The sequence below is a fragment of the Harmonia axyridis genome, chromosome X (genome assembly GCF_914767665.1).
Source record: "Harmonia axyridis chromosome X, icHarAxyr1.1, whole genome shotgun sequence".
In the NCBI taxonomy this organism is placed as follows: Eukaryota; Metazoa; Arthropoda; class Insecta; order Coleoptera; family Coccinellidae; genus Harmonia; species Harmonia axyridis.
In genome coordinates this window covers 1,820,609-1,835,346 of record NC_059508.1, presented here as the reverse complement: position 1 = coordinate 1,835,346, position 14,738 = coordinate 1,820,609, and the positions used below count along the sequence as shown (strand labels likewise).

The window sequence follows — 14,738 nt, the reverse complement described above, 5'->3', positions numbered from 1 at the left end:
ATATATTTTTTTACATTCTTTGATTTGGTGTACCGGAACCAGAAAATATAGAGAACTGGGCTCAAGTGAAATTAGCCCACTTATTTTTTATATTACTCTACATTCAACAAGGGCGTAGATCTTTTTTTTCCTGGGGGGTAATCAAAAAAATGTTTCCTGAACGTTTATCTGTAATTTAATGAATTTTGAACCAAATAAGTCGAAATAATAGTATTTTTTGATAACCGATTCGATTGTCATTACCTTATACAGGGTTCTCCTAAATGGAAGGTACAAAGGAAAAAGAGAAATTCCTGGATAATTTTAAGAATAAAAATTGATATAAACTTGTTCCTGCGAATGCATTGTTTTCGAGATACGGGGTTTTCTTGTAGATCTTCTTTTTTGTGATGGTTATAGAAGTTTACCGAGTTTTTATTAATCTTTGCTGCAGATCTGCCATTTTCGTTTGTACCTCCAATTTAGGAACGCCCTGTATTGTCAATTCAAAACTGATGTCTTCACAAATGAATTGCAATCCGAATGAAACATATTAAATTTTACAAAACAACTCAGACAATTTTACGATGCGAATAACTCAGTTCACACGTTAGTGCTTTCCTCGTTTAATTTTTGATATTCTGCTGAAATTTTTTTATGTTTCTAACGACGCTATTAACGTGCAATTTCACTAAGCTTGTAAATGTAATTGAATTTAGTATAAACGCAAAATCTAAACCCGATCGCTTCTGTTTTGACGAAAAAATTTAAAATTTCTGTTCCGATATTCTTCTTGAATTCTATTATTCTGCTTAATCATCTTTAAATTCTGCACGATGCTTGAAAATATATAATTTATATCTGAGATATAAATCCGTGGGTTTTGTGATATTTAGGTATTTTTTTTTCCATATTCCCTCTAGTTCTGATGATGGCCAACATGAGACTTGAATTTTCTATTCTCATATGAGAACAATTTTTTTGTTGTTTTACATTTATCAGGAAGATGAAATTTCGAATGGCTATACTTTCGGAACGTTTGCTCAGATTTTGCCTATTAACGGGTTTCACAGTTATCGTGTTTAGGAACTGCTAGCAAAAGAAATATCATAGATTCCGCACAATATTGATCTTAAATAAGTATAAACAAATATGTGATCAAAAAACATAGATATTATCGAAAGTACACCATATTCCTCTGATAAGACTCCGGCCGATTATTTTTTCTTTCCAAATCTCGAATTATTACTTCGATATCTCCGTCAGTTATTTATGCGTGCGCCATGTGCACCCTTGAGGCCCACAGCACTGCATATGGGTGGGTGTATGTGGTCTCCAAGGGCGTAGTTGGCGCATTTAAAAACTTGCATGAAGTTTGGAATGGTTATTCTATTACACGCAAAATTTCAACCCGATCAAATCTGTTATCATGGAAATATGGAGTTTTTCTTTTTTAAATATTTTATTGAGTTGTCGTTTTTTATTTATAATTGCTGGATTTCAATATTCCGAAAATGTTCACTCCGCGATCATGTTGGCTTTCCACCAAAACATGCATTTGGCGGAAATTGTTCTCTGAACAATTAAAAAACCTACCTCTGAATAAATATAGGGAAATTTACGGCCATTAAAAGTTCAACATCTAGCCAAATAATTGCCCATTTCCTTATTTATTTCAGGAGTATATTACCAGTTTTTTTTGGACTTATCGGCATTTATTTACGCTATAAATCTCTTTTATTACTGATTCGAAGAGATATGCTGTGATTAAGTTTTGTAAAACACGAAATCCATGATAAACAATGGAATAATAATTTGGTCCGTGAACTCTTATAATTTTGCGCACATTCCCCAATTCTTCAGGCATGCCGCCTCTTTGTCGATCAACCTTAGATAAAAAGTTCAAAATGGACGTGCGATCGAAAATATTTTTTTTTAATTTTCGTGCGGATCTTTTGAAATCTGAAATAATAACTATGTGCATGAATTTGAGGACTTCGTTTTAGTACATTGATTGACATTCACATCTTTGGCAATGTAATGATTATGGTCTTAATCAAGATATACAGTTAATATATTTAAAAATATATATTTTGAACGGGATCCTAATAGTTGAAAGAATATTTTTGTTCATTATTCAATATTGGAGTATATTTCTTTTTGGTTTAATATTATATAGAATAAATCTTTGAATTCAGTTTATTATTTGCTATATGTAGAGTCGAAAAATTAAATGAAAAAAGTCACTCATTAACCAAACAGAGATTTTCTCTAAAACTATAAAAGCTATTTGATCCAAACTTTTTAACTCAAGAACATGATCCATAAATTTCGAATAAATAAAAAACAATGGAAAAAATTTTAAAATAATGAACACATATCATAAAATTGCGAACATGTTTTGCTAGGATAATAGGGAGTAGAATATTCTTCTACCGTCAAATCTAATGAAGCTTTCTTGTGGTTAAGACAATTATAATTTATTTATAATGTATTTTAATTTAGTTTACTCTTTGTGTGCTTCATTCGTTATTGTATAGTATGTTGTACACTGTGTCCGTAAAGTATGGAACAAATTCATTTTCAGCTAAACAGACCATTTTAATAAATAATCCTGTAAAACGTCGATTTTTAATTTTAATTTTCCGTATTCTAAAATAATAATTTTATATATTACTTACGAGTAATGACGTCACCGTCATTTTTTTCAAATGGAACCCTCCATTTTGTCTCAATTTTCGGATTACCCTATCTGAGCTGATTCCAAAAATGTATCACATTTTGATTCCAATTGGTTCAGGGTAGACAAAAATACAATAGTTTTGTGTGTGCTCATGAAGTACCTAACGTGTAACATTCTTTATTAGTTAAATTAACCATATTATCGAAAATACTTATTGTCTAGCGGCAATTGGTTTGAATGTAACACCCTGTAGTTTGTTACATTTTAGATTAATAAAAATGAGCTGTTTCCAAACATGTTTGGTACTTGTGGTCTAGCAGACAGAATATGAAAGAAATTATTTCTTATTTTTATACATTTTCATTAATCTAAAAATGTAACAAACTACAGGGTGTTACATTCAAACCAATTGCCGCTAGACAATAAGTATTTTTGATAATATTGTTAATTTAACTAATGAAGAATGTTACGCGTTACTTTATGAGCACACACAAAACTATTGTATTTTTGTCCATCCTGTACCAATTGGAATCAACATGTGATACATTTTTGTGATCAACTCAGCTAGAGTAATCGGAAAATTTAGACAAAATGAGGGTGTTCCATTTAAAAAAAATGACGGTGAAGTCATTATTCGAAAGTAATTCACTTTTTAGCTAAAAATTAATTTGTTCCGTACTTTACGGACACAGTGTATATTGTGTTGAATCAATCATCTATTTATGTTGAAAAGAAAAAAATTAGCACTGTTTTGCAATTTTATTCTGATCTGATATTACACTAACTAATCCTGATTCAAATTTTATAATTATAAGGATAATTTGAGGAAAAAACTAACGAGAATAATTGACAAGATTGCTGGTATCCAGAATGATTTTGTTGCACGAAGCCGAAAAATGTATAAATATTTGTTTAGAGCATCATTTTCAGCGTCAGATAAATATGTTGTCCCTGACAACCAGTTTGTACGATGCCGAGATAGAAGAAAGTTTCAACCTTTTTTTTGTACCGAACAAAATAGCTCTGCCTTTTCGTTGATGGAAGACTCTAGGCTACATTTAAACAAAATAAATATAGTGCAATCCAAAGAAGCGGCGGCAAACCAAACACCTTACCTTATAATTAAAGTCCCAGTTTAAGGCGAGTAAACACCTGCTTACATATAGTTTAATATGCGGTGTTCCTCGTCTTCTATTAGGTCGGCACAAGATTAGAAAACTCACGATAATTTGTTCGAATTATTCCACAAACACCTTTATCTCACAAACCTACCTTTCTGCCCTTGTACCATTAAACCGACCGAGCTCCACAATTTGATATCCATCACGCCTTCTGAAAAACAGTTAAATATGATTACCTTAGGTAAAATTCTGATATTTCAAATCCAAGGTGTGACAAATTTCACGAAATTCTCGCTGAAATTAATGCTTTATTACCCTGAGATCTTGCCTAAGGCTCTCGGTATGCGAGCCAGGTTTTTTGTCGATGCTAAAGCAGCAGACGAAACAGATTATTTACATTCTTCGAAGATATTAGAGCCAAGATGGCACTTGTCAAATGAGGATGCTACCTACCCTTATCTTCGGATTGACATGTATCATTAAGCTTCACAAGGTGTTCGGATCATATAACGCTGGAAAAAATTGACGAGTCTATAATTGTGATAATATTCTCACTATGGTCTCAATTAGTATACAGGGTGTAACATGAGTAACTGGCCATAGCCAAGTGGTGAATACAATACAGGTCATTCAGGCCTTTCAGAAAAGTAACTTGTTTTTACAGTCTAATTAATTCAATTTTTACTTTGAATCGCACACTTTTGGCAAAGGAGTATCAAACGAAAGAATTCATGTGTTATGTGACTTTTTTGGAACATGTCCTCTTTCTATTACTTTTATAATAATATTTGATGAAATCTGATAATTTTTCGAATTCTATAGCTTTCTCTTCAACTGTCTTTCGTTGTAAACTCTCAGCACCTCTAATGATTGTTGTATCAGACTATTTAAAATATCGATAAGAAGTATGCTTGATGAAACTGTGAATTTTTTTAAACTAGATATTAAATTCAAAAATGACGTAACCCATCTCGGAAAATATATTCGCTTCATAGCAAGAATGAGTTTAGTGGTTTGAGAAAATTTATAACCATTTATTTCAATTCATAACATAATATCGAAAGAGAAGTATCAAAAGAAATTTTGGAATTAAGTCCTTTAATTTCTTCATATTTCTTATTCAAGATATTATTTATTGTCCTTCTTGTTATTCTGGGGATTGTGTCACATATTGTAATATGATACCGCGAACCGGAATGGACGTATTCGGCCATGTATCGCACCATTTCTGTGATGTTCCGGCGGAAAACTGCAAAGGAAAGATATTCTATGCTCCTCAACATAGCTGTCAAAATCAAATATGTAATTCAGTTTTAAAATTGAACCATGACTCACAAAATACCAATAATGAGTACTTATTTCGATATTATTTTGTGTAACTCAGTATCTGAATGACAACTATTCAAATAAATGGATGGAGCCCTGTGTCATGGCCACCAAGGTCACGTGATCTGACTCATCTCGATTACTTTCTGTGGGGTTATTTGAAATATGAGGTATATGCCGCCGAAATCACTTCACGGAATCAGGAACGGCAGAGGATAGAAAAGGCTTGCGCAGATCTAAGAGGTAATCGCGATATGATTAGAAGGCCAATGATAAATATCTTGATGTTACACCCTGTATAACACAAAGCCTAGCATTTATCAATCTAGCCTTGCTCTTTTTTTGAATAATCTTCTGGTGGTATTGGATCTGGATATCTAGGTGGCCGGTCCTAAGCAGCTCTACTAAAAACAAAATATTTGTAAAATCATGAAATTAATTTCAATCCCAATAAGAGTATAGGAAGTGAAGAATTAAATCATTCAATCCAATTCTAACTATAAATGGGGAAATTCCTTCTAGGAAAACAATTTAATATCGCTTCAATATCGAATATTATTGCAACCGATCTAATCCAATAAACAATAGATTCATTAGGCTTAATGATGTAACAATGCAAAATTTTTGTATTTGTTTTTTTTTATTGTCAGATAACTTGAATTTCTTAGATTCCGCCACCACTCATTGTAGTGTTGTGTTATCTTCAGTTTCAATCACGATGACTATTCTTTATTATACTTGATATTCAATCCTTTCGTTCATGTTTGCAAGACAATATAGTAGAAGATGAGACGGACTATGGCTAGAATCCGTGAGTTAAATATTTTCTGAATACTTTATTACAAATATAGTTTACTTCAAGATCGTTCTCTTTCTTTTACATAATTTATATTATTTCATATATTTTCGCATTAACCAGTTATAAATTGAAATTGAGATGATATACGGATGATATAAATGAGGAAAAAATTAATTCTGATCACGGACATAGAATCAGTTCTCGTTTATAGATTAAGTAGAGCCTTGTGGAAAAATTTCTCATTTCAATACTCAACGAGAATTCTCTTATATATTTCTTTATATTATTCTGTATAATCAAAATTTTTACCTTAATTTTGAAACTCTAGTTTTGGAAGTGAGAAAAAGTCTTCTCTTTATCAGGGGGGTGCATTGGTTAATCAATAGTTTCTAGTCAGAAATGTTCTGGTAAATCTAGATGATTTTGTATTAATATCTTGGCTATTTGACGAATTATTCAGTTGTGAAAATGGAGTACAAACTATATGAATTATAACAATCCAAATTTGTAACTAAGTTCGGTAATTCACCAACAGAACGAACTCTAGATATGGAAGGGCAATCCCTGGTATTTTTTTATATAATTCAAACATTTTCAATGCACACATTATTCTCTAATGATTACGTTTTGTTATGATTCATACATATCATACCCGCAAAATTCAATCAAATTATCGTTGAGATTTCGAGGTATCCTTCACTTGACGATGTAGTGTAAATTTTAATTTCCCTAATATTTGATAAAACATTATTTCTTGGTAGAAAACTAAACTCAAACTCTAACATCTTACTGTGTGATGTCTTTTCTAACTTGGATTGAAGAAAATCTTTTCTGTTGACCTAACCGAATTAATCAGAATCCTTTGTGGTGTGTGGAATAAGTTGGTAGCAACCAACGGTAATATAGCTCAGAATTGAGATACAGAACCAACTTGTCTTCTTAAATTAAGACCAATCTACAAGAGGATGATTTTGAATAGTCATTAGCAACTCTTATTCAACGTTTCATTCTTGACACTTTCAATTTGATACTTATAGTGAATGAATTATTGTTATCAATTTTACGCTACTACTAATAAGCCAAAAATCGTTAGTTCGAGCTCCAGACCATAAGCTATCAATAAAAAAATGATCAGAGATGTGTTTAAAATGGGGATGGGACACAGTACCAAAGCTTTCACAGAACACAAACTGTTCTAAATCATACAAGCTCTAAAAGCTTCTTAGGTTTCTCACAGACACCGAGGATAGTCATTACAGAAAACATTAAGAGATGAAACATTCTGAAATAACTAAAAGTATCTAAAATATCATGCGTTGCTTGATAAAAATGTGTTCAAACCTTATACCAATATCACCATATGAGATTTCTTTTCGGTTGATCATCTCATCACTCGTTTTTCATCGATGAAAAAGACTACATGTGATCTTTTTTTCCAGAAATGCCGCGGCCTCCAAGGGAAAGTTACGGAGATCACAAGCCGCCGTACTCCTACATTTCCCTCACGGCAATGGCAATATGGAGTTCACCGGAGAAGATGCTGCCCCTTTCTGAAATCTACAGGTTCATCACAGACCGATTCCCCTACTACCGCAGAAACACCCAACGTTGGCAGAACTCACTGAGGCACAACCTCTCCTTCAACGACTGCTTCATCAAGATACCACGAAGACCTGACAGACCTGGAAAAGGTGCTTTCTGGGCTCTTCATCCCTCCGCTTTGGACATGTTCGAGAACGGGAGTTTCCTTAGGAGAAGAAAGAGGTTCAAACTGCCAAAAAATATACACGAAGAGCTCGAAAGCCTTTCCAAGTTAAACAATAGTTCCTTCAGCCTGCCTGCGCATGCTCCATCGACTCCGACCTCGGCGCCTCTGCCTAATATATCGTCGATGGTCTGTCCTGTTAGCACCGGTTTGCCTCTGCCTGTGCCTCCAATAACTCCAACGTCAACTACGCTGAAGTCCTTCAGCATAGACAGTATTATACAAAATGACAATAAGAATGTGCCCCCACCAATCCCGCCCCAAACATCTCCCTATTTCACCAACCCCCCCACTTCTCAAACTCTACCGAGTCTCCCTTGGGTGATACCCCAACCCGAAGTGACACAACCAAGTGATCTGCAAAGTGAAAAGAACTTGATAATGGCTCAGCAAGCAGCTTTCTTCGAATATGCTGCCGCTCTGATTTCTATGAACGCTTCTTCTAGTGTCTATAAAAGTGGAGTGATAAGGCCAATGCCTGTGATGCCGAGTGCTTTGTATCCTACGCCACCGTGTCACCCTGTATCGATGCCTGTGCAATATTCCTTTTGCTTACCTAGCAATGTACGTACTATAGATTATAAGACTGGGCAAATTTGTGATAAATCGGATTTAGACAAATCATTACCTCTACTTAACTTAATTGCTGATAAAAACAAGAATGTCAACTTAGATACGTCGTCATGTTCTTCAGAAGAAGCAATTAATATATAAATTATTATTTAAAATGTATGCAGTCGTATTAAAGATAGAGAATTATAGATAAAAGTGAATCCTAGTATTTTGTTTTCATTGAAACCCTCCACCTTTAAAATTAGTTACGAGGAAGAATTCCAAGAATAGTGTTAAATCTAGTAGATTGTCAGACGAAAATTCTTCCTTCTCTCTTCCTTTTTTTTCGAAAAACAGTGCTTGGACCATTCTTCAACAACTTCCCATTCAAAAAATTAGGTCCCAATAACCGTATACCTAACAAAGAACACCGATCTGTTACCTTTAGGTTTAGAAGAGAAAGTAAATATCATCAAGATATTTACAAAACATGAGTATGAGGTGAATATATACAACTACAATTAAAATGAATATAACAAAGTGAAACATAAATTGAAAAAAAAGGAAAGCACAACCAGAGTTGATTCGTGACAACATCATTCTTTTAGATAATTTTCGGCATGTAAAGGGTGTTTTTTTTAGAGCTACAGAACTTTAAATTGCAATAAAACAACGATGGACTATTCGATTGACATGAATTTTATTTATCCGCAAGATAATCCTGTGCAATTACTTTTTAAATCTGATTTCTGGCATATGACCGCCACGGCTGGCTCGGATGTAGTCCAATCTGGACGTCCAATTTTCGATGACTTTTTCCAACATTTGTGGCCGTATATCGGCAATAACACGGCGAATGTTGTCTTCCAAATGGTCAAGGGTTTGTGGCTTATCCGCATAGACCAATGACTTTACATAGCCCCACAGAAAGTAGTCTAGCGGTGTTGAATCACAAGATCTTGAAGGCCAATCCACAGGTCCAAAACTTAAAAATAGGCGGTCACCAAACGTGTCTTTCAATAAATCGATTGTGGCACGAGCTGTGTGACATGTTGCGCCGTCTTGTTGGAACCACAGCTCCTGGACATCATGGTTGTTCAATTCAGGAATGAAAAAGTTAGTAATCATGGCTCTATACCGATCACCATTGACTGTAACGTTCTGGCCATCATCGTTTTTGAAGAAGTACGGACCAATGATTCCACCAGCCCATAAAGCGCACCAAACAGTCAGTTTTTCTGAAGAAAACGGTGTTTCGACATACACTTGAGGATAAGCTTCACTCCAAATGCGGCAGTTTTGTTTGTTGACGTAGCCATTCAACCAGAAGTGAGCTTCATCGCTAAACAAATTAAAATGGACGTAGTGCGCGATACGTATCTATTCCGCAGAGAACCATTATTTTCGAAATAAAATTTCACTATTTGCAAGCTATGTTCAGGCGTGAGTCTACTCATGATGAATTGCCAAAGCAAACTGAGAATAAATCACTTGACAGCTGTTAAATCGGTCGCCATCTTGAACAGTAATGACAACTTGAAGTTATATACCTCGAAAAAAAACACCCTATAGTATAATAGGATATGGTATCGGTGGAATAAAATAGTAGTTGCTCCTTAAGTAATTGATGTGCAATTTATAGTGAGTTAAGTCCAATGATAAATCATTCAAGAAGAGGAATAATCAATTTTTATATCAGACTAGTGCTAGGAAAACCATTCAAAGATCGTCATAGATTTATCCAGGGTGAAGATTTTTCTCAATCATAATTAGAAGAAAAACACAAAATCGTGTGAAGTTTAAGGACATTTACTTTAAATTATGAAACCATTCAAATTCACCTTTCGAAATATATTCAAAATTAATTTTCAGTTGTTGAAAAAAATATGAATAAGAAATAATTATATTGATAAACTTCACATAGTACCAGGTAATAGTAATTTCGAAGAAGCTATTGTATAACAAAACAAATGATTGTTATAAATCAATTCATTGTAATCTGGTATCAGCATAAATATAAATTTCAAAGGAGCGAAAACTTGTCTGATAAGTAATCCAATAATCGATAAATCAAATTTATTGATTCTCTGATCTAGAAACGAGCTTTGGGAAGGTTTTTATTGGTTTCGATAGTAGGTATCAAGTAAATATTTCCCATTTAATATTCTCTTAATGAAAGAAATGAGTTGTAAACTAAAATTCATAATTGATCAAGTCATTTTAATAGTTTTCTCCGGAACGAAATGCTATAAAATGAGTGTGGCAGACACATATAATTTACGGAGAACTACTCGAGATATTGTCAAAAGATAAACCGCAACCACATTGCTAAAACGCTCAACTTCGTTTGAGGTAAGCCGCCACCAAAATTGGAATCAATAAGTCCAAGTAACAAGGATCCATAATAATTCGTGGATTAGAAAATCGATTTGAGGAAAACCACTCATAAAAATTCTTAAGTATACACCATTGAACAAAATTATCCTATGTTCTTCTACTTTATAAGTGTCATCAAGAATTCACAAATTCTTGTTTCGCAATTTTGAAAAGAATTTCAATTCTTCAAATTGGTATATGCGTTCTTTAGAATATTCATGAATTGAATGAAAGAATTCAACTGTCCAACGTCCTGATTTTTTCTCGAAATTATAACAGTAAATAGTATAGAATTGGGTGCAAGAATTGGTTATTATACCACATTGATCTTTTCAGCTCGAGAATCACATGCCTTAGTTTCAGCAACGAAAATTATATATAATAATTATATCTAATAAAAAAATTTATCATTCATCAGGAATTGAAAAAGGTGAAAAGCTCTCCCGTAAAGTCAGGAGCTTTTGCACACTTGTTCAAATTTTTATTCGCATAATTTTTTTCTTCAATGTCTTCAATTCAATTTGAAAAACCCAAATCTGAAAAAGAAAAAATTATAGTGTTAACACAATGTAATTTATACCTCTTTTTCGTCAAATTACATTTTGACTTCAAGAAACCGGACATGATTTTGACAATAATTTTAAAGTGCTCCATATAGAAAATGAATGCAATAAACTGAACCTTCTAACCAGACAAATTTGAACAGATCGCTGTTGCTCAACCTTTTTCGCTGAATTTATGTGATTCTCAAAACAAACCTTCCTTTGTTCACATTTTTTTTGTTCAATTTGTATGTAGGGAGACCGATATTGTTAGATTAGTTAGTTACCATACTCACCTGATGAATTCGAAATGTAATTTGACGAAAAAATTGTTGTATAATCAATAAATATAAGCGGAAATATTTAATCACATTAAAAGGAATTTCTGTCAAGTAGAGAACGGAACAATCCTCAATTCAGACTATGTTTCTGTTTTTTCACGAGGTCTCCATTTCATTTTGTCAAACTGAATGTTTCCAAATATTTTGATGATTTTTTTTGATTTGGCTTATCTTTAATTGATATTATTAGTAGGTATTAGGAAAAGTTGAGTTATCTGATCCCTTTGAAAGTGTATGCGTGGAAAATATAGATACATCCAGACCCCGTACAAAACATGAAATGCGGAGCATATTGAATACACTTGAATACTACATTTTATTAGGCACAATATATGTCAACGAAAAATGAAGACAAGCCATTGAATAAATTGAAATTTTTCAAAAAACTACAGTCTTTCGGACCTCCTGTAGAGTGATACGTAAATTTCTAGAAGATGTCAGAACTTTTCTTCTTCACAAATAAATTGAAATTTTAATGAAACACCTTAAATTGTAAAACACAACACACACAATTTTGCGAGGCGAGTAACTCAGTTCAGTTCTTTGATAACTGCAGTTTTAAAATTTGTGACGAAAATGATACAAAAAACCGAAAACACCGGATAAGAGTATACCGATGACGAATACAAAAATCACAAAATTGCAAACCAAGGGGGGCCGCCGCTCATGTAATCATCTTGAAAGCGATAATAAACTCATAAACCGTAAAAGGGTCCTGAATAAACAATAAAATAAAAATTCAATATGAAAAAGTTGAAAGTATTTTTTTTTTTTTACTTTGAATGAAGGCATCGACTGCTATGGTTATTAGCCTAGTTGAAAGTATTTTCGGTGAAATTAGAATTCTGTAAATTCTGAAAAAATTTGGGGGGCTACGGCCTTGGCCCGTGATATTCCTTGGACCTGTCCGCAATAGTAATACTTTTTCAAAATTTGCAGCGTAACCATCAAGAAACACAAAAAGAACATACTATTTCTCCTGCCGATGACTCCATAGATTTATTATAGGAAATGACAAAACGATTACTATAAACGGCGACAAGTGCAATAAGTAAAATTACCTCACAACGCCCACTATCGATTTGTATCGAAATCAACAGCTAAGCCGAATAGCTAACATCCTGCAATGGTGAGTCGAAGAAGTGAGAATAGCGGTCGAGTGTCAAAAAAAAAAATAAAAACACCTCAGTCTAATATCTTTCTTGTTCGGCACCCCAGGGGTTCAACAATCTTATGAAAGACTACAATACGAGGTGAAATTTAAGGATACCACTGCTAACAAAAGCCGGCACAGCAAATATTCCACCCCAAAGATAATTTCTCTTAGAGGGTCCGAATTAAATTGAAACACAAAAGGTTATTATGTATTTGTGAAATCTAACAATGTGAATCCGTGTTCCTTATAGGCTCAATTCGTTCCGACAGGGACGGACCACAGTGATTTCTGAAAGGACAAGGCTAAGATACCGTCAATCGATCCATTTATTTAGAGTGAGATTCTTTTTTATTCAGTTTATATTTGTTCATCAAATTTTTCATACAGACAGGTGAACTACATAAAGGATGAGTCAATAGTGCTCGATCGGTCGATAACGCTTCTAAATTTTAATCTAGGAGAATTTTGACGAATTCGACTACTCAACGCATAAGCTTAAATTATTTCAGACTCTACAGGCTGCTCCGAAAGTAAATCATACTCATAATCTCCATGAAATTATAACTTGAAAATACCCCACTTCTCATCATTTATCTGTGGTACTTTTTGAAGTTAGTTTCTTGAAAAAACTAAAGATCATAGTTTGAAAAACCGTTCGAGATAATTGTATAATTTTTGTATTGAATTCCTGGAAAGTTTTCAAGTTTTCTACAAATTTACCGATCACTCTACATGTCACCTGAAAGTAAATACAATTTTTCAAAAATGATCTTTCAAAAATGTTAATAAGTCCATTCTTTCAAATGGCATTCCTAATTTTTTTTTGGCTATCGGATAGCCCAGTGCAGAGACATAATGTGTCTAAAATGAATAGTTTTCAAAATGCTTTTCATTTCATGTTTTGTACTGGGGCTGGCAGTATATTTTTCACGCATACAATTTCAGAAAGATAAAATTACTCAACTCTACTTAACACTTAAAAGTAATATCAATTGAAGATAAGCCAAATCAAGGAAATTATCATTTCGACGTGATCACAAGGATTTCGAAACTGACTGCATATTATCCTCGACATTTTCAGCTGAAAAAGTCTCATCAATATTTTTCGCTCATATGATCTGCTCAGAAGTCTGCAAATTTTTTGAAATCGAACTACACCTCATTACAATCATTTTGGAAAAGTGAGCTGATCCTATGAGCGAAAATATTGATGTGATATTTTGAATTGCTTAAGAGATTTCAGACTATGTACCTGTTGATCCGTAAATTCGCAGAAGACTTGAAAACTTTTCGGGTATTTCGAAATCAGAATTTCAAGGAGATTATGAGTGTGATATGAAAATTGGGCAGTTCCATTCAAAAAACAGGGTTGTATCGGATTTCACTACTTTCGGACCAGCCAGAGGCGTTGAAAATAATTTGAGCTTATGCGTTGAGTACAGTAGATTCCTTCAAAATTTTAATAATTCTCCTAGCCTAACATTTACAAGAGTTGTTGACCAATCGAGCACTATTGATACACCCTATATAAAATATAGACTAATTAATAGTGTATTAACATTTTAATCTAAAATTGGTAACAATTGGTACATCTTAACACTGAAGGGCTGGGGAAATTACACCAATGAATTCGGTTTTATTGACATTCAATATATGCTCATTTTGACTACACCCAGTATACTTATTGCATCTATAGCTATCTGCGTCTGCTCGGTGCAAGAACTCATGTCTTCATTTCCCACTAGGGATTGGCGTCATCAACAAACAACAGTAGCCTTATCATTCTCAAGATGGAAAATGGCAAAGAGTCTGGCAGATCATTCACATATAGCACAAAAAGGAGAGGCCCCAGAATACTATGATTTTCGGAATAGAGTTTTTTATTAATGTGTGAATCTTTTCCGAACATAAAATTCCATCAAAGTCCGGTGAACTCCAAAATGCCCACTATACTTAACTTACTAATTGAGAAAAAAATACTTGTTTTCTTTACCTCAGGAATTTTCGGCTGAAATATATGTACCTACTCGTCAAAGACTCGCCCTGCTTCAATGTTATCATGCAATAATTTTTTTTTCACATCCTTATAGATTCAATT

The 14,738-nt window shown here is 33.5% G+C and overlaps 1 protein-coding gene across 1 annotated transcript in view; it reads left to right on the top strand.

Annotated features, from left to right (window-relative positions):
• The window catches only part of LOC123686134 (fork head domain-containing protein FD5-like), a 38,509-nt gene extending 30,058 nt beyond the window's left edge, over positions 1-8,451 (top strand). The window contains exon 3 of the mRNA XM_045626125.1: positions 7,348-8,451. Within this exon, the coding sequence (XP_045482081.1) occupies positions 7,350-8,387 (1,038 nt within the window). The 5' untranslated portion in view covers positions 7,348-7,349 and the 3' untranslated portion in view covers positions 8,388-8,451. The remainder of the gene's footprint in view (positions 1-7,347) is intronic.
• The last annotated feature ends 6,287 nt before the right edge of the window (positions 8,452-14,738 follow it).